The 21532-nt window shown below is 35.0% G+C and overlaps 2 protein-coding genes across 3 annotated transcripts in view; one reads left to right on the plus strand and one right to left on the minus strand.

Annotated features, from left to right (window-relative positions):
• LOC136822648 (choline/ethanolamine kinase-like) overlaps positions 1 to 18163 on the plus strand; it is a 43689-nt gene extending 25526 nt beyond the window's left edge. Inside the window, exon 12 of the mRNA XM_067078918.1 lies at positions 18095 to 18163. The gene's annotated coding sequence lies outside the window, so the exon portion shown is untranslated. The remainder of the gene's footprint in view (positions 1 to 18094) is intronic.
• LOC136822649 (venom protein 302-like) lies at positions 14418 to 18245 on the minus strand. Of its 2 annotated transcripts, none has more exons than XM_067078920.1 (3): positions 18134 to 18245; positions 16319 to 16492; positions 14418 to 14655 (listed from the first exon to the last, which is right to left on the minus strand). In XM_067078920.1, exons 1-3 carry the CDS (start codon positions 18243 to 18245, stop codon positions 14561 to 14563), a joined length of 381 nt encoding a protein of 126 aa, XP_066935021.1. In that variant the 3' UTR covers positions 14418 to 14560. The 2 variants fall into 2 exon arrangements, with proteins under 2 accessions (XP_066935021.1, XP_066935020.1); XM_067078919.1 differs by having other exon boundaries at positions 14418 to 14667.
• Positions 18246 to 21532: the final 3287 nt, after the last annotated feature.

Raw genomic sequence — 21532 nt, forward strand, 5'->3', positions numbered from 1 at the left:
AAAAATAGTTTTATTTTACTGTATCCGTATTTTTGCGGAAATGCTGTCCTATCAAACATATAATGCCTGTTGCATAATTTGGGAAATCACTTTACTCCACCCTCAAACGCACTACTTGTTTACTTACTTAAACACAGATACGAGCCGAATCTTTAGTAACTGATCTCCATAAGACAGAAGGGTGTACTTTCCAGCAAAGCCCCCCTTTTATAAGAACGAGCCTCCCTTATAGCAAATCAAATGATTGATTAACTTTTACGTCACACGTCTAGAAAGTGACTTAGAAATTGAATGCGTCTTGGAAAAAAAATAAAAACGTCCCCAATATTCTAAGTCCGCAGACCATAAATCCTTTCAAGACCTTCTATATAGTGAACCTGTCGTCCTACGACGCAAGTCATAAATGAGTATTGATAGATTTTTCAACTAGAGAAAGAGAAGTATATATATCATAAATTTGATGTTTGAGTGAAGCGGATTGTTTCTGAGCTTTTAAAACAATACAAAGCGTTAATCAGCTTCAGAACAATAAGGGACGACCCCGTCGTTTTTTTTCTCTATCTATCTTACATCTTCTCGGGGTAGCTAACTAACTAACTCTAACATAACACAAAAAAAAGAGATACTGTCTTTAAAAAAGGGCGTTTGTGTGAAAAGTGTTACGCTCAATATAATTCCATGCTTAGAATGCAGCTAAGCTGAAAATCGTGAACAAGTGAATACACGTTTTTTCTATAAGAACATCCAAAATTTTTGTTCTTAGCTTTTCTGGTTTTAAGTCTAAAAATATTCTTAACATGTTCTTAATTTCACCATTTTTTGAATATTTTTGTCCATTTTCCTAAGAAATCAGGTGTTTTAGCGCATGCAAAGGCTTAACTTGTTCTTAAGATTTTGGCCACCGAAGACTTATGTTCTTAATATAGTTTGTTCTTATATAAAAAACGTCCAAGACACATTCATTAGACACTCGAGCGATTAGGTGTATCATGACTTGATGTATTGAAAATGATTGTTTCTTTTTTCATGTTTTGCGCTAACTCTATTTTTCTATCTTAATAGTATGAAAAACTGCTAGTTTTCTTGGCCCTCTACATTAGGGTTTTACGTTCACTTCTATCGCTAATCAAGCAGTAATTGATGAACTGGTTTGAGTTCCTGGAGATGTGAGCCTTGAATCCAAACTCACAGCAATCCGCAACCTATAAATTCATAGATCTGATTTGTCGTCATCCTCAGTTAGGGTGTAGACAAATTAGAACCTTACCGTCTCCGTTGCAGAAAAACGCACAAACATAAACTCGGTTTTGTCAGCCAAGTTCATCTACCGTGAAAAACACATGCCGAAATCTTAATCTGACCTGTGCCGACCAATAGAGATTCTATTCAGTGCGCAATCAACGCAGAGAAAAGTAACCATGACGACAATCAAAGATCTTGGATGAAGTTCAAAGTTGAAGTTTATTTTTTGCGTCGTTGAAAACACAACTCAGAAATGTCATCAACGCTTTTCAAAAAGAGTCAGCGATAGAGAATCATAACATAAAGATTTGTCTATTATTTCGATTCCATTGAAGTAACATTACCATATTTAATAGTTTAGTAATTACTGTTATACATTTGGGAATCATGTAGAAGACTTCTTTTGAACTAAACTCATTTCAATTACACTTGGGGAGGTTTCTGGGGGATTCGTCAATAAACAGTCTGCTAAACATTAATATGGTCTTCACCTTTGATTCTTTCTACAGTGATTAGATTGACACATGCGCGATAAAATTTCTTTATGTGGTCGTCAGAGGTTGATATGTTCTTTGAAATTTTTTTCAATAGGATGCTCAGTACAAAACGAATCGATAAACATCTGGGTCAGTGGAAAGTGAACCACCTGGACTACGTTCGAGACTATATTTAATAAATATATCAGAAAGAATATACTTACAATTACATTTCCTTTCTTCCTATAGCTGAGCCTATCTAGTTTATCTAGATTTTAGGGAGACTTTAACTAGATTTTTGAGTCAATTCCTGGATTTCTTGCTATCAACTATATTTTGAATCTCACTTAAAGAGCTATATCAATTTAACTATTCTCTAACTATTAATTGCTGTTATTTTAATGCAGATAGAAAATGAAAGAACGGTCCTAAATCTCTTTCGAGGGACATGTCGAGATTATTACATGATGATTACATGACTAGATTATTCAAAGAGACTGTTTCCAGACCATCTAAAAATAACTACTATATAACTATTAAAAAGCGACAAAAAGAACGACAAACCCTAACCCTAACCCTAACTATCAAAGAACGACATATTTCGCCGTCCATAAGCCCGACCGGAAGTGATTGTACCACCCTTACAGATTCATTCATCTTTGTTTGTCACGGGAACTACATGTGGTTTAAAAGAACGCAAAATTACGCATGCATCTCTATTTGGGTGAGCTGGAAACATTAGATAAACTAACTCCAAAAGCTAGTCTTTAATTCCATCGTATTTACTGCTTACAGAATCTTGAATCTGATTTCACTGTAGTAATGTATAAGTTCTTGATTTTTCATCGACTTCAACTCAATTTTAAAAGACTTATCCCTCATATACTTGGTGCCAGATTCCAGATATAATACTCCCTTGATCTTATTTCTACTGATTCATCTTGAGACCAAAACGACCAATGATATAGTTAAGATATCATCAAAAAAATCTTTCAAAAATCAAGGTTAAAGCGAGATGAAAGAAGTATTTTTTTTTTAAATGTAAAAAGAATAGGAGAGAAAAATCCATCGGATCTGATAATCTTGAAAAGTAAACCGCGTTTATTTTATAAAACATACCATCTTTTTATCGAGAAAATAAGAGCAGGGAAAGATTGAAAGTATCGATAAACAACCAGGGGGTTCATTGGAATGAATTCAGTTTTAACTTTTTTTTTGGTTGTTTTCCTATCATATCTAATAATTCCGTTTTTTTTTGTTTGGTGATACTTATTTACGATATCGTTTTCATTTCAAGTCTATTATTTTTTTAAAGATATCGCCAAACAAAATCTATAAAATTCAGATATATCGCTTTCCCAATTTTTTTATCATCTTTGGACAACTAAAGTTTTTTTATTTCAATAAAGTAAAGGATTTTTGGAAATTAATCTTTAAATAAAGTTTTTTTGTATTTTTCTTGTCGAGAAAAAAATCTTTTCAAAAATTTATCCATATATAAGGGATGCTTATCGGAAAGTTGAGGTTTTCTCGCTTTTTTGTGATTTTTAAAAAGTTATTCAATTGTAAGGAAAATTGAAATAAAAAAAACGGCCTATAAGCTACAGTCAATCTCCTTTTTTGATTCTTTTGATGTTACAAAGTATCTTTCCGTCTTTTTCCAATTGGATGATAATTCTGCTCGATGTATGGTTTATCTGTCAGTTATTTCAATCTTATGAAAGTTTTAAAACAATTTTTCGCGTTATCCATGGTTTAAAATTTTAGGGCATAGTTAACCCTGAAGGAGCCCCCTCCCCCCCAAGCGGTAACTATGATCACGATATCACGCAATTTTTTGTCTTCACGTCTTTTCAACAAAAAAATGGCTAATTACGCATTTCTTTGAAAAAGTCCAAATCACGTATCACGACCCAAAAATTTTTAAAATCACGATCACGTTTTAACATCTCACCACGCAATCACGAAAAAAAACTTTCCAAATCACGTAATCACGCTAAAAAAAAGTCCCTATCACGTCATCACACAAACCGCTTGGGGGCTTCCTGTAGTTAGCCATAATATTGATACATGACTGACCATTAAAGATTACGCTGTATGCATCCCCTCTGATATATTTTGATATAAGGGATGCTAAGCATTTATAAAATTCCCGTCCGAGAGTCGGAGTACCTGTTTCAATTTTCTTAAAAAGTTTACAAATCCAATAATTGTATTAACCTCTAGGCATTCAAATTTTTAATTCAAATTTAATGGAATTTAAAGACCTCTCACATAAAACTTACTAATCAAGTTTCTAAAACAAAAAACACAAAGACGAAGATAACTCTCAGACGGAAATTTATGCACGTTGCGCATCTCCCATATCAAAACATATCAGAGGGGATGCGTGCATCCTGATTAAAGTACGGAGAAATCAATTTCGCTTTTCAACGGTCTAATCTTAGTTTTGGGCTAGGCCGAGAGGTGCGTGGACCACGGGGCCTCTGTTAAACAAGCCCCTGGTATCTTCTAGGAGTGACCCTAATACTTCCACCACACTTGCATAATATAGTATTCCGCAGATATACTATACACTCACGGTTTTTGAAAGCTTTCTGTTGAGATATACAATCATGGACAAAAAAATGCGGAATCGTATCAAAAATGAAGTGAAATCTCCCCCTCCCCTATTTGCAATGTTCATTGTGCACAACCGGCTCACCGTTCCTTGAACATTGCAAATGAGGACCTAAAGGGGGAAAGAGCTTTGAATTTTCATGATTGTAGATTCCGTTTTCGGCGTGCTTTCCTCTATAGGTACGATGGGAAATATCATTTGTTTTCACCCATCGCTTTAAAATTTCAGCGTGGTGGGCAGAAAACAATCACGGTTTGTTCTCAGGTTGACCTTATTCTTGCCTTTTGTTATTTTTTTATTAGGTTTAGTTAGAGGTCCATTTTCGCAACTGTAAACGCTTTGACTGACTACCCCTCACATGGCATGGGTTGACCCGGACGAAGGTTCATTCACTTGCCAAGTAAATCGCTGTGAGAATCGAACCTCAGTCGCCTGTGCAGCAACCAAGGTCAATGACCACAATACCACAGCGCCACTTTCACTCTAAGCTCTTGCAACCCGGGCACATCCAATCGAGCTTACCCTCTGTCTCTCTTTGTCTTTGCCATTGAAAAATCATTTCTTAATCTATACAACCATACCCTTTTTCCTTCTTTTTATAGTGATTTCTCTACCATTCTTCCACTCCATTAGTAAAAGAAATGAGGAAAAAAGATTGGCGTAAAAGGTCGTGAAAGCAAATAATTAACGGTGATTTCTGGTCCTGATAAGAAGGCCTTGATGGAATAGTTAAAAAGGTTGCCATTAAATTTTACCGTATCTCAAATAAATGGTAAATTTTTAGTCTAGTTCTCTGCCCACAAGAATTTGATCTTATCTTGATATGCCAAAAAGCTTTTAATTCTGGTCCCAATTGGCTAAAAATGATCAGTTTGGTAAAAAAAGTACTTTTTAAAAATATTTAGGCTGAATATGAAAGTACTCGATAATCTAAAAGCTCAAAAATATAAATCCATTAGTGACGGTATTTTTAAATTGGGACCGTTTGCCCTGATTGAGATTCAAATCTAAATCTTCTTTTCAAAAAAAATAGCAGTCCATACTCCAATAAAGGGGATATCGAGGATGTCCGTTTCCTTGAGTACCATTCCCTTTTAGTAGCTTTTTCAAGAAAGTGGGGTAGGTCAAACACTTATATTAAGGGAACTTTAGAAGGTATAGGCCATTTCACAATGGCAAAGCGTAATTGGTAATCAGGACCACTGCGCACAAATGACGACTTACTATTGGTCCAAAGAAAATTTTTTAAGATTTCTGCGTCTAGCCAACGGGAAGCCTTTTATATGGAGACTCAAACAGTCCTGATTACCCATGATCCATTTCGACTGTCAAATGGCCTATTAGAAGCTGTTTTATGTTATGAGGTAGTTTGTTTTGCATTCTTTGACGGTTTTTACTCTTCTACTCGCGTGTAGTGCCCTATCCCTGGTCAACCCTACCCCTCAGATTTAGAGCCCGAAGGCCTAGATGTCGTGCTTTAAGCTCTTCCAAGCAAAAAAAGTGAATATCGCAAAAGATATTGCTGGTATTGTTTTCGAAAACCTGCGAAGCTTCTTATTGGTCAAGGGCTGAAATTCTATTGTAATGTCACGTGACTTAGGTAGAATTTCCTACCTAACCTCGGCACACTTTTCAGCCAAAGCCCGACATTTAGCCCTTTGGGCTTTATTAATCTATGCCCTATCCTGAATATCAGAGGTTGAGTTTTCAAAGAACATTTCAACCTCTGACAACCAATTATAGATATTTTATCGCGCATGTGTCAATCTAATCACTGTAGAAAGAATCAAAGATGAAGAGCAAATATTGGGAGTTTCTAAACATCGACCAGAATGGCGACCACGACCAGCGACCACGACCGGCGACCAGATAAATTTGGGTTATCGAATTTATCTACTCTCTCCATCGTAGAGAATGTCTAAATCAATTCCTTAGAATACTAAAAAGTGACCTTTGAAGTAACCAGTCATTTTATTGACAAAGTGACACTATTTGACAAAAATATTGACAGGGTCATTAAGTATGATGTCTGTAAGCTTTGTCACACCGAATATTTTAATTATGCTGAATGAGATGCCTTTTGTATGAATAGATAGAACTTTTCGGTAGGAAAAGATTGGGAAGGCCAGTTTTAGAGATATGAATCTAATCAATTATTCTATTATCTTTATGCTGACAGAATGACTAATTTCGACAGAAATAACAATCTGATGATTAATACAAAGCTTCTCAAACCAATTTCAAAAAATTTTGTGCCGCTAATTATTTTGATGCTGATAATACAAAAGGATAGAAATTGACACCATAATCAAGCTCCAAGAGCATTGAAATGGTTGTTTTAGGCATTGGGCACGTGGCTCTAAATAGAAAGGGAAAGGGAAAAAACCTGATAACCCAAATTTATCTGGTCACTGGTCGTGGTCGATGTTTAGAAACTCCCGCAAATAGACTGTATCAGTATGCAGTTTACTATTTACGAATTCCCCAGAAACCTCCAAGTGTAATTGAAATGATTTTCTTTCAAAAGAGATCTTCTACATTAAAAGAAGAAATTTTGGCGGAAACTTAATTTGGTGGCTTTGGCGGATTTGGCCAAAAAGTTCCCGCCAAATTTAATTTTTCCGTCACTCGCCAAATTAAATTCCCGCCAAATTTAAATTGCTCTATTTATTCCCCCAAATGTGTGCTATTTCAGGCTTTAGAACAGTTTTTTCCTTTTTTAATGGCGTTTTTTGGACAAAGATGTCCTTCACCCGCCAAATTAAATTCCCGCCATATTTAATATTTCAAGTTAACCGCCAAATTAAGTTCCCTTTGAAAATTTTTTTCTGCCATCCGCCAAATTAAATTCCCGCCAAAATCTCTTCCTATAATGCACATGATTCCCAAATGTATAACAGTAACTACTAAACTATTGATTATGGTAATGTTAGGATGTATTCACACTGTTGCTTGAAATATGGGAACAAAGAAGTGTACGATCTTCTCCTTTGCGATCGTATCTCAAGCAAACTTGAAGCCAAAACCATTAATGATCTTGTTTTAATGGTAAAACAGTACTTTTATCAGCGAGAAGACAACCATGGGGTGCTTTTTCACTACGCTAGATAGATAAGTGGTTCTCATCAACGGTCCTTTTCATAAATTTCTAAGGATTGTAAAAAATATACAATGAAGATTCGTGCTTAACATCAGATTTTGATCGCTTCATATCAGCATTCCTGATTTAACGTCGAAAATTGGTCATTAAACCTTTTGTTCTCCAAGAGAGGGGTAGACCTCTCTTGGCTTAATGACCAATTAAGCGAAAATGGCAGCATAAATAAATTGGTTGCCATAAAAGTAGCAGAATGTGCAGTGGGATTCTTTTGTAAAAAATTGGTCATATGGGAAAAGTGTTTTCTTTCCCGATAGAGTTGAAGAGCAAACTTTCATCTGTATTGATTTGATACAAAAGACGAGAAATCTTGTCATAGAAAATGTTCATTATTAGAAGGCTGTAATTCTAAATCCCTTGATATGCGAGTTGATGATTTTTATTAATAAAATTTTCTTCAAATTCAAAGGGTTGTAAACGCTTTGACAACTGTTTTGGGAGTCAGTAATGCTTTCCTATCAATTTTCTTTGTTTCAGCTCATCGATTTTCGCCAGACAGTCTTAGTGAAAAACCACCCATGAAGTGTGCATATCAACGTGAATTCGTTGTATTTTGAAAAGATAGGTAATTTTAAGTGCATTGTTTCAACGTTTCAAGTTGCTTCAAAACCTATGCCAAAGAAACAAAGGCAAAGATTACTTTCGGTTGAACGTTTCACGTACATAAGCAAGAAGTAGTAAAAATTCTTTTCCTTTCTCGTTCTATCAACAAAACATTTTTTATGATTTACACACGTTAAGGCCATTAGCTTAATCCAAGATCTTGGATTGTCGTCATGGTTACATTTCTCTGCGTTGATTACGCGCTGAATAGAATCTAGATTGGTCGGCACATGTTGGAATATGATTTCGGCATGTGCTTTTCACGGTTTGGCAACCCATATCATGTGAGGGGAATCGTGTACCATGATCTGATACAAGGATGTGAGAAGTCTGTGAGTCATCGTAGTGTGGGATTGTGACGGTACACTCATTGATCTGATGGTGAACGTATTGTTCAACCATTAAATCGGCATTTATTTATACACCAAAATTTAGGAAGTGCCATAATTCCCCCGGCTTTTTTGGGATAGGGTCCATTCCAAGCTTCGGAAAGACCACTTCTCTTTCTCACTTTCGGATTTAAACATTCCTCTTCCAAATATTTTCAAACTTGGGGATTTTCGTTATATACTTTTCATTAATTAAAAAAATTTCTAATTTTAAGTTCTCTCGAAAGTATCTTTCTACAGAATACGTTTGATGCTGAGTGAAAGTGAAAGTGTTAAATTTGGCATTCCGAGAGTATTTTTATGCTGAACAGTGTGTCTCAAAAAAAGCGGACAAATCTTTATATAAAGTAAAATCTTCGTAATTTTTGCCAAATTTTATGTTTTGTTTACTTAATATTTCAATCTCAAAAACCTTTTCAACCATCTTGGGAATGGAGTATCTATTAATTAAACAGGGAATTGTAATTTTATTTTAACCCTTAGACGGCACACTGCCTTTCGCACTTTATTTTTTCAATTTTTTTTTTATGAAAATCAAACTTCAAATAGCGATTGTGGCTTTAAAAATGGGTTCTAGGCACCGTTGGAAAGCTCTCGGTCTCAGCTTTCTAAAACAACGAGGGCATTTTGGCTGGAAACGCAGTGGTTTTGAGCTATGATCATCCGACGGAGAACCGGTAAACAGCCCTTTTCAGACCGTATATAATACGTTATCTGCCGTCTAAGTATTAACCCAGTTCAGATAATTAGATTTAAGGATTTTACATTAAATAAAAATTTGTCCGCTTTTTTTGGAACAAACTGTATCTCCAAAGCAGTGTGTGAAATTCTGCTACTCAAGCTTTCTTTTTTGGCTATTTAAAAAAAATTCTATATGGACCCTCTGTGATGAATTGAGTAATAAAAATTGAAAAAAAAGACGCGCCTACTATATATTCGAGTCATATATTTTTCAAAACAATTTTTTTTAGATCTGGTCCATTTTCGACCCTCCTTAAGCCTAGTTAGAAGCCCACCTTCTATTTCCTTTGGATTACTTAGGGTTTATTGGGTTGACTGTTTTTATTTCAAAGTATAGGCTTTGATTTCAGGTAAATCCGACCTGATAGCAGATCAGCTTGAAAAGTAAAACTTCGTACAGATATTGAAGGAAAACCCTAAATTCTTTCCTCATAGATTTCCAATCAATTATATCATCTTAAATATTAAAGTTTTTTGGTTATATTTTTAGGGAGTAGGACTGATTTATCAATTCGTTCCTTTTGTCTCTGTTTTTCTTTAATCAATGTCTGATGTGAAACCACAGCTCAATGTACAATGTATGTGATTCTCTTTCCATATCACTTCTCTTGAGTGTTAATTTGCTGATCTAGACATCGTACAAGATCTTGTAACAGCAGTTGTCAAGGATACTTTTGCTCTACGATAACTCGAATCTTTATTCGCTATCGTAATTTATTTTCGTACACTGTGATACTCGTGATAGAGGCCCCCCAACGGACCTTCAATTCACGCAATCATGCAAATTTTTTTTCCCAAATTCACGCATTCACGCAATGTTTTTTCGCAATTTGCGCAATTTTTGTTCACGCAAAGCTTTCCAATTCACGCATTCACGCAGTTTTTCTTTAATTTTCACGCATTCGCGTAAGTGAAAAAGCCCATTCACGCATTCACGCAAACCGATGGGGGCATGATACCTGAGAGAAATTTTAGATCAACAAGCTCCAAACCTTAAAACCCAAAGGTTTAAACCAAGAACTAAACTTGGTAGCGCCTTAACTCTCTGTGTTTACACGTTCATTTTTTTCCAGAACACTAAAATACATGTCACAAAAAACGTAATTTCTTTTGCTAGAAATATACCTTGAAAACGGCCCTGGCCGAAGCATGTTGGAAATCTCTAGCATCTAATGGTATTTTTGTCTCGATCCTCCGTTCAATATACACTGTGACACTAAAGGTATAGGGGGATCCATTGGTTCAATTTTGACCTAATGAATTGTGGTGACTTCCAACGCTAATCGAAAAATTCATCACTTTTTAAAGATAATTTTATAGTGATCAAATTTTATCCTTATTTTATACTACTCGACCTTTTTTACCCAATAATCTAACGTGCTAAACTTCAGTTTAATTACTCAAAATTCCAGTCCGTACCTACTCTAGAAAAACCGTTTCATGCCCTAGACAACCAAATTTTAAAATACAAGTTGACCAGGTTTTCAAAAAGAAAAAAAAAACCTGACAGACAGACAGAAAGTAGACCGTATGAGACACAAGCACTCATTCTCAGATTACACATAAGAAATTGAAAATTCACCGTGGTATTTTGATTGAATTCACGAATAAAAGCTTTAATTTTATTTAAAAAAAGTTTCTTCAAAGGGCTCAGCTTTTCACCATTTATTCAACCAAAATGTCATGGTAAATATTTTTAACAGTTTCAACTGAACAAAAGACAGCGACCATGATTCTTCGCCAATTTTAGACCATCATCTTACTCAATACAGTTGATAGAAAACCAAGCAAGCTCTATATACCTCTTTTATATCCTTAAGAGTCACCCTGATATATAAGCCACTTTAACGCTTTTTACGCCTCCCCCTTCCTTCCCCCAAATACCAAGCGTGGATATTGCAATTAGCCCGTTTTATGCGATAAGTAGTTTTGACCCATTTCCTAACCCATTAAGGATTTGGCCTTTTGATATTGGATTATTAATGCTAAAGTATGTGGTAACCAATCTAGTCCTTTTATCTAAAGTGTTTTTTTTAGGGGGGCGTGAAATTATTTTTTCTTCCTTTTTTTTATGAAAAGTATATCGTATCGAGATAAAAAAAAGTATGGTATAAATTTTAAGGTTCATAAAAATCGATTGCAATCTCCTAACTAACATTTAAGTTTTACGGCGAATAAAAAAAGTCCTTTAAAAACACAATATGACTCAATTTAGTTTAATCAGAAAAAGTAAACGAAAATTGATTTTAACTTTATTTTTCCATATAGAATAAAGTAAAGGGGAGTCTAAAAATGCATCTATCTTGATAAAATCAAATTTCTATAATATTTTTCACGATATGATATTTCCTTTAAAAAAAGACGCAAAAATCGATAAGAAATAGATAGTAGATTTTTGCCCCAATCCTTCTTTATTTTAAATTCTCCCCACGTTCAACAAAATTTCTTTTTTGATTTAGCCACAATTTTAAGCTTGAGGGAAAGAAAATCGATTGAATTGATATCAATGCTTATAAAAGCTTTTCTAGATGGTTTGAAGTGATAAATTTTAGCTCCCTCTCTTAACAACAGTGTTTTTTAAAATTTCACCTTTCACTGAATTTGTTTCATCATATTCATTACAATGTTATCGGGGAACAACTGTATTTAAAAACTTAGTCGGAGAGAGATTGTTTTATCTCCTACCGAAAACCCTACTAGTAACAAATTGTTCCTTGGGGGTGATATGGGTTCACATCTTAAAACACTGGTATCGGTGGAGCGTGTCTTTTGATATTCAAATCGCGCAGGGTCCCAAAAACCATAAAATTCCCTTTAGGGTGGTAAGAAACAATAAAACAAAGAAAAAATCTCAATTTTTGATCCTCAAAAAACTTATTTTGGGTCTTTGGCTCATAAGTTTTCTTTTTTTGAAGTCGAGCGGCACCGCGTGGCACCCACCCGTCATTTGGCAAATATAAAGGACGTGGCTTTAAAAAGGCTGCGATCCTACCCTGAGATACTATCCTATCAAAGGTTAAGAATATTTCAACCTCTGAAGAACAATAATAGAAATTTTATCGCGCATGTGTCAATCTAATCACTGTAGAAAAAAATCAAAGATGAAGAGCAAATATCACCATATTAATGTCTGCCTAGCAGACTGTGTCAGTATGCAGTTTACTATTTACGATTCCCCAGAAACCTCCAAGTGTAATTGAAATAAGTTTCTTTCAAAAGAAATCTTTTACATGATTCCCAAATTTATAACAGTAATTACTAAACTTTTAGTTATGTAAATGTCATTTTAATTGAATCGAAATAATAGACAGACTTTATGTTATGATTCTCTATCACTGACTCTTTTTAAAAAAGCATTGATGACATTTTTGAGTTGTATTTTCAACGACGGGAATAAAAATATCAACTTTGAACTTCATCCAAGATCTTGGATGGTCGTCAAGGTTACTTTTTTTCTGCGTTGATTGCGCGCTGAATAGAATCTGGATTGGTCGGCACAGCGTCGATATATGATTTTGACCTGTGCTTTTCACGGTACTGCGATCCATTTAACGATCAATATTAAATTGACTTGTATTACTGAGTCCTGCAGCTTCCAAAAATATTAAAGGGTCTGAGATTTCAACTTAACTTTACGCACCTCCTTCTCACAGACTAAATAACGGAAATAAGGGGGTTGATATTCCCATATCTTTTTGGCCAGGGATTTAAATCCATATTGTTTTCAAATCAAAAATTTCAGTGAGGATAGCAAAGAATGCCATAGTATTTTTATAGCGTGGATTTATTTATTTGATTACTTTCAGAGGGCACAAAAATTGTAGTATGATTTTCAACTAGGACTATTTTTTTAACCAATTTTTCCAGTGGGAGGAGGTTCCACTGGGTCTGTAAAGAAGGTGATGCCTTTTCTTGATAAAAAGATTTTCATCGACTAAACGAGATTTTAAAATGTATATACTGTATGTATTATGTATTATAACTTCCTCTGATACTGTCAATTGTTTTGCCGCAAACAATGGTATTACAACTCTACATGGTTTTCTTTTATAAGAATGGTGTAAATCCATTTCATTGGATATTCTTAACTTTTTTGGGAAAATCATTCTAAAATATTCTTACAGCATTCTTAGCTTGAGTAGCAAAATTCCATGATGGTGATATTCTTCGCATATTCTTAAATTTTTGACCATTTTCATCATGGACATTCTTATAAAGTGTATTCTTATGTAAAAAAAGCGTGTGAAATGAAAAATGAATTTTCTCACTTAGCCCTTGAAGTTGTTACGAAAGCTCAGGGCGTTATTAGGTGATATTATTATTTTTTTTTTTGAACTTCCTCTATTTCAACTACAAACTACATATCTAATATTCCTCCTACCTTGTTAAAAACATTTATTTAAACCCATATATGGGAATATCAACAGAGTATAGATCAATTTAAAATTCAACGCCCTGAGCTTTTGTAACAACTTCGAGGGCTAAGTGAGAAAATCGATTTTTCATTTGAAGTTACTGGGGAAAACTTCTTGTTTTCAGCTACCTGAGCACTTTGGTTAATACAACACTGACGCTTAAGTTTCTTTTTTAATCAACTCCTCCGTCAAGAATGATTTATTTGAATTTGATTACGAAAACGATGTTTTATGAACTTTAAAAGAACGTTTGAAAATGTCCACTGCCTCTTTTTACGAAAGTATTTTTCTCAATTAGCCGAGATATGGCTGACTCACTTTTCTAATATGATAGCGCGAGGCCATAGTTCAAATTCTGAAGGGCTAGAGAGCCCGGGGGAACTTAATTCAAAAAACGACCATACCTGCGGCCCAAAATCAGGCCCTGGCAGTGCAGAGAAAATGTGGCCAAATTTGAGTAAATTAGGCGAGAATCGACCCTTATGGTGCGCTTTTTTGAACATTTTTGACCATTTAAGGCAAATTTTACAAATTTTGCAACCTTAGTGTGCCATTTTTCTCATCTTTGCTCATTTCGCCCCTTACAGTGCACTTTTGGAAGCTTTGAAAAGGAACCCTTAAGGATTAAATCTATTGCGTTTCTTGTTTTCACGCGGCATATGTGACAAGTGGAGGTGTTTGTTTCGCATCTAAGAGTGATGTCTTTAAATATGACAGACTTGGATATAAGGATTGGATAAAAATTCAGGTTTTAAGTCAATTTTAACCAAATAATCATTTTTAAAGATGTGTATTACTTAAAAAAAAGAAAACAAAACAAAAAATAAGTATCAATTCTTTAAAAATAATAAATATACAATGCAAAATTTAACAACATTACAATAAGCACACCTGTCCATGTTCGAGGATTAATTTTTTCATGGTAAATGTCCGGGAAAAATATCATTGGGTTGGTAATCTGATGGATTCATCTTTTCAAGTTGTTCTTTGTTTGGCTTGATTGGAACAGTATCTGAAAGTAGAACTATAGGTTTATAAATGAAGTCCAGTACACGATTTGTTATATAAGAACAAACTATATAAGAACACAAGGTTTCGGTTGCCAAAGTATTAAGAATAGTAAGTTAAGAATATTTTAAGACTTCGTGGACACTAAAACACCCGATTTCTTTGGAAAGCGGCCAAATTGCCCACGATATGGTGAAAATAAGAGCATTTTTAGGCTTAAAATTCAAAAAGTTAAGAACATCTGAAAGTTTCAAAACTTTTTAAAATCCAAGAATGTTCTTTTTAAAATATAAAAGAAAAACGTTTACAAAGGCCATAACAAATAGGTTTCGGGAAAGGTAAAGGATATAAAATTTAAGTAAGTATGCATTCTCAGAAAACACATTGTTTCAAGATTTGCTTTGCTTTATTTAAAATGGTTACCACAGTCACCAAAATTTCCAATTTAAAAAAAATAAACATACAGTCGACGCTCTCTAATTCGAATGTTCAAGGGGAATTTGGATTTTTATCCAGGGGGTACTGGGTTTGCAAGGTGACGAGTATGTCCGAGCCAAAAATTAAAAATCGATCCCTTTATTTGAGAGGGAAATTTTCGATTTTAGTGATTTTGGAAAACTTTTGAGAGACTAGCCTATGAATATGTACCCCTTTGATTGACTTTTGAGGTATGAAAAAGGGTACCTTATGGCTCGCTTATACCCGTCACCTGTTTTGTATAAGCATACCCACCCCCGGATTTTCATCGAATAAGGTAAGGCGTCGCTTATAAGAGTTTCTTGTTGACTGTGACTTTCAATATTATCGAAAAACGGAGCGTATCGAATAGTAGAACGTCGAATTAGAGATCGTCAACTGTAGTTAAGAATAAGCCCTCAAACAAGGGCAGAAAATGACAGCGGAAATGTCCATTAAAGTCGGGTCTGGTAAAAAAAGATGATCGAGTAACAGCAAGTCCATTTTCTAGCTCAGCGATAGATCATACTCATATATGGAGGGGGTAGTACTTTTACGGTGTGACGGGAGTGGCCCATTTTTAGTACGGTATTACGAGATTTAAAAAAATCAAACGTTGATGGTAATTATCCTTTTTGTTTTTTTAATGTCCGGGACTCCGGGATAAAGCGGGAAAAACGGTATTTCGAACCCCTACAAACCCGATAAGAACAATAAGGTCTAATTTTCAATTGACGCTTTGTTATATTGGATATTACACAAGAAAAGGAAAATAACCTGTCATTTAAGACAGATATCCAGAAATTAGTCAAAGATAACTTTGTCAAAAGTAAACAACTTAAGATTGTTTCTGGCTCCACGGAAAAGTATGGTTGTTTATCTTGTTAATGGTGTTGTTTAGCTCTCTGTATTGACCAAAATCACTAGTGCTCCATAATGTGTGACTTATCAATTTTGAAGCCAATAAACTTTATACTAGTCAGCCAATCAGCTGCAAAAGTGAATGGGTTCGAAAAATATTTCTCACAAAAATAAAAAAAGTTTTTTTAGTCCCTTTCAAAAACTAAGCTTCTTCATTAATTTCTTCTAAATTAACCCTTAATTCTCGTCAAAACTCGGTGTTGAACTTAACTTCATCAGAGCGATCAAAATACATTCTAAGGCACTGGGTACGAGTTTGGGATAAAAAAATAATAATAAAAGCGACTTACTGTCAGGTTTACAAATACCAATAGCTCCAAACATTTCAGCTCCTCTATGTTCTTCTTTATCGCAGTAAAGATTTTCACCGCATGTTCCCTCCGAACCCCATATTCCATCGCATGTTTGATAAATATCTCTAGCACAAACCTCACAGCATCCACAAACATCCATGGTTAAACCAACTAAGGAAAAAATATCAAAGTTGTAATTTAATATATATTTTTAGTCCCTTAAAGTACAGAGGAAACTGACCTTATCAGTTATAATGGAAGTCTTTTAAATTGTCATAATCCTTGGAATTTTTACTCGTTTTTTTTGCTCTGAAAATCGGAAAATCGTCAAATTTCCACCGAGATAAAAACGTATATCAAAGAATACACTTTTTCGACCGTAGCCGCCAATTGCCGCGCGGGCATTTTTTCCCCTAAACTCGATCCAATACTTTTTTGACACCTTTTTCTATTGCCTATAGGTGTGAAAAAAGACTGGGACGGTTTTAGGGTGGTAAAACGGACAAAAAAATGCCCGCGCGGCAATTGGCGGCTACGGTCGAAAAGGTGTATTGAAGCGCCTTATGCTAGAGATTCCCATGAGGCAAGTCGTGCATTTTTATAAGAGACCATGTACATTGGGCTTAGTATCGATTTAGATGAGGACTTTATGTCAGTAAAGAGATTCAAGGTGTTCGTTGCTTCGCCATATCCCAAAGAGTGGTACAAATTTTTTTCTAGAAGAGCCTTCAATTTATGTTTCTTAAGTCTAACATAAGTTCATGTCTGGTTTATTTGTCTATGATGGTTGTCAATCAGAAGAAATTTCTGAAATTCCGGTATAATCTGTCATTCGGTCATTTGTGTGCGTACAAAAAACGTCTTCTGGACGTTAGACAATTAACCAGTAGCATTGCTGTGGTTTCGCCATACCTCTGCGTTTGTTTATGTTATGACCACTGTCTCTCTTGACGTTGCTATGATTCTTTCAAAAGAGGCTCCATCCATCCCATCAAATACTCAAACTACCCCATGGTCACGCAACGTCTTATGGACATTCGATGGACGGCTTTAAGACCTATGGACGTCCTAGAAACGTACATTAGACGTCCAAAAGATGTTTGTGCCCATTGGGTACCCGTATGTCTGAGTACACCCGCCTACCTTAGTATTAATTGTGACGATATTTTGGACCTACCTGAAGGTCCTATTATTTTGGACCTACCTGAAGGTCCTATAAATTTAGTCATGTTTATTAGTTAGTTTTTCGTCATTCATAAGCTTTTTTTGAGATTTCTTGATTTTTCGCACGAAAGTACATAACTAGAAACCCTCAAATACGACCGAAAAAAATTATGCTTTGCTAAATTTTCAGCTGAAAACGACTAAATAAGGATTTTTTGGACTTGAAAAATGGATCATTAATTTTTTCTGATTTTTTTCATGAGAGTATGGTGCCATCCTAGGCTCCAGCAGATTTTGCAAAAGAATTATTCGTCTCAAAAATGAATTTTGTTGTATTCATGATATGCACCATTGCAATGTCTTCCACGAACTCAGCAGCTGATTGGTTGAAAGTGACGTATTGACTGATTTTACGTCACTTACAACCAATCAGCTATTGAGTCCGTGATGTAATGTAAGAATGCATTGCAATGGTGCATATCATGAATAAGAAACAATATTTACAGTTCAGACTGGAAAATGACAACAAGTTGAGGCATGTCAAAACTTTACTGATTCTTTTGAAACCAAGCGTATGTTCATTGTACGTGATTTTTCATATCTTTCAAGGATTTGGGAATGTTGGACAAACAGAGGAATACAACTGACCTGGACAATCCGTGGGCGCCGGTGGACATGTTACCATTTGACAAAAACATGAAAGACCGTCCGTTAACTGTGCCAACGAAGATAAAAGTATCAAGCAGGTAACCAACTTCATTTTTGTAATAATTTGTTGCTTTTTTTTCTTCCTAGAAGGTAATTTTTGAAGATGAGTGATATGCCGGTTAATTTTTGTTTTTAAGTCATAATAATCAACGAAGAATAGCATTGCTTTTTTCGGGTGATTTTGGGATACATAACCCATCGTTTCATTGAAAACATTTAAACCAGACATCACTAAGTTTGGGCTTTTTCAAAATATTTTCAATGAATCTTGGGATTGTTGTACCCCCTTCTCACAGACCCACTGGGAACCCTTTCCACTGGAAAAATTGGCCAAAAATATTGTCCCTAGTGGAAAATTATACTCTGATTTTTGTCCCTGTTGAAAATAATCAGATAAACAAATTCTCACTGCAAAATATCCCCCATCCCCACTGAATTTTCTGGCTAGAAAACAATGTAATTCAAATCCCCAGCAATAAAAAACATGGTAATATCAATCCCCATCGAGTTTTGGTCCGTTATTTTTACCCCCACTGACTGATAAAATCCCACCGGGCCTGTGAGAAGGGGGTGTATTGTTAATCCCAAATCAGCCTCCGAACCATGTCATTACTAGTACAAATCCCACAATAACCCTCAATTACAGGTTTACTCAAAAACAATAGCACTTGCTGCCACCCCTCCAAATTTATTTCACGGTCGGTCGCGAAGACGAGAGACGAGATCAAACTGTAACAAAACTTCCTCCCTAAGAAAATACTTTTCATTCAGTTGAGCAGTTGGTTTCTGTTGAAAACTATTCTTGTTTCCTACTTTTATCTCATACTGAATATTTAAGAAAATTCAAGGAATCGAATATGAACCAAAAATTACAACCCAACTCTATGATTACTTCATTAAAAATAAATGAACGGAAAGTCGAAAAATGAAAATATTTATGAATACGTGCAATTGATACAATTCAAAATACTCTCAATTACTCTCTGTGTGTGAGAGAGATATAAGGAAGTGAAGGGTTGATGAAATTCACATATATATTGGGTATAAGTCATTAGGGGGGGGATGGCTTTTTTATATTATAGAAAATTATGTTAATTATGATGTTAATATTTCGCTAATTACTGGTTTAGCTCCGCCTCTTAGTATAACTTCCTCAATCTTCGACGTTTAATTTTTACGAGACTCAAAATCTTGCAAAACAAGGACAAACAAACCCAGGCTTTTTTATATTACACTAAAATTATATTAATATTTCACTAATTACTGGTTTAGCTCCGCCTCTTAGTCTTATTCCTAAATTTTTGACGTTTAATTTCAACAACCGTCAGTGACTTAACAATATTATGAGACTCAGATTGTTGCAAAACAGGGACAGCCGAACCCAGATATTAATATATGAAGGTGTATTGAAAAAAAATTGAGAAAGGTCAAAAATTAAAGAACACCGCATTTTGCCACCGCAACCGACACCGATATTACATGTGTCCGAGAATTGTGCGAAGATAACTTTTCATTATTCATGGAATTCTCTACTGTACTGTACACTTCAAAGATTATTCAAAAATCAAAATTTAAAAATTAATTTACTATGACTTAAATTGAAGAAAGCTCTCTTTATTTGTATTGAGCAATTTGTAACTCTCTATCACAATTTGGCACACAACCAACATTTTACAAGAAGAAAAACCACAGAATCAGAATACAACCACTTTCTCAAATCTACAACTGCTCCAGCTGGCACACAACCTTGTCTTAATATCCATCTAACGCTTGCCAGATTGATTCCTCGCTAGCCTATGTTCAATTTTCATAGACATCAAATGCAAACTCGAGTTCAACGGCATCTCTGACGAAACGGTACACAGACAAGAATTTTATTGAAAAAATAATATTTCGCAATATAACTTACAATGCCTGACCTATCTGCTCAAATCTTGACCTATATATTATCTGAAAACACAAAATAATTCTTTTTTTGAAGACTGCTTTTTTACTTTTCCATCTATATCTCTTGCAACTGTTATTCTTGAGTTGCTTTTATAGGATATTTGCACTCCACGACGCGTGGTGGAGAGATTACGTATTGGATAAGTGCCCTTCATCGGAGAGGTTCTACCACAGTCAGTTAGTACTTCGATGACGTAGTTTAAAGCTTCAAGTATTGAAACTTGATCTCAACAATGATATTGTATAATCTTAGTAGATTTTCATGTTTTTGTTACAAATTGTTTTCATATAGTGGCTTACATGGTTTCGAGGGTTTTCTTACACCCTAATGATGAGCTTTTGGGAGTGGTTTTCCTCCCTTAATTCAGGGTTCCCAGCGGTCAGGGAAAACCTGGAAAACCTGGAAAAAGTAGCTTTTTTGGAAAAAGTCAGGGAAAACCTGGAAAAGTCAGGGAAAATTTAGAAAAAGTAGTGAAAGTCAGGGAAAAGTCAGGGAACTTTTTTTGGAATAGTCAGGGAAAGTCAGGGAATTCCAAAATCAGTCAACTCCAAATTACAAATGATAATTGAAATGATATTATCCTTTTCATCTTTCATTTTTGCAGGTATTTTATCAGCCAGTAAGTATTGGTGTATTGTAAGCTCTGTGATATTTATTTATTCCACAGTTCTGACAGTTTTGTTTTACTTATCTCTTCATTAGTTTCTTTTATTTCGTTTTAGTGGTAGAAAAATGATCCGGGGGGGGGGCACTCAAGGTAAATGACCTACCAGACGTTCGGCCCTTAAGGGTAGGTTTTTCATAGTTCAGGAAGGGTAGGAAATTACAAAACTGCACTGAACTGGACTGTAAGGGTAGGAAATTGTGATTAAAGGCCAATTTTTTGGTAAAATTGGCACAAAATTGGTCAATTTTGGAGGAAAAATTTCACATTTTCTTGGAAAATTGCAAAAATTTTTGCCCTTTGAAAAAGTGCACTGTAAGGGTATGATTTTTCATGGAAATTCACTGCACTCTAAGAGTTCGATTTTAGATAGAAGCCAAATTTTGAAGAAAATCTTTTTAGAAAGAGGAAAGAGGAAAGTTTTCATTCAAATGATAGCACGTTCATCTTTACATACATACGACGGTACCCCTTTTGTATCCTGGTTTTAGTGGAGTTTTAGTAGACTCACTTTTTAAAAAATATATGTATTGAAATTTTGTTAAGTTTTATTTTTTTATCTCAATATGGTGTTTTTCAAAATACCGTTGGGGTGAACGGTCAGGGAAAAAGACCCAATATTCTGCTCTGGTCAGGGAAAAAGGCACCTTGGTCAATCTAAAAGTCATGGAAAAGGGCCTTTTTTTGGAAAAAGTCAGGGAAAAATATTTCTCTTAAGTGCTGGGAA

This window comes from Clytia hemisphaerica, unplaced genomic scaffold, assembly GCF_902728285.1.
Source record: "Clytia hemisphaerica strain Z4C2 unplaced genomic scaffold, Clytia hemisphaerica genome assembly, whole genome shotgun sequence".
In the NCBI taxonomy this organism is placed as follows: domain Eukaryota; kingdom Metazoa; phylum Cnidaria; class Hydrozoa; order Leptothecata; family Clytiidae; genus Clytia; species Clytia hemisphaerica.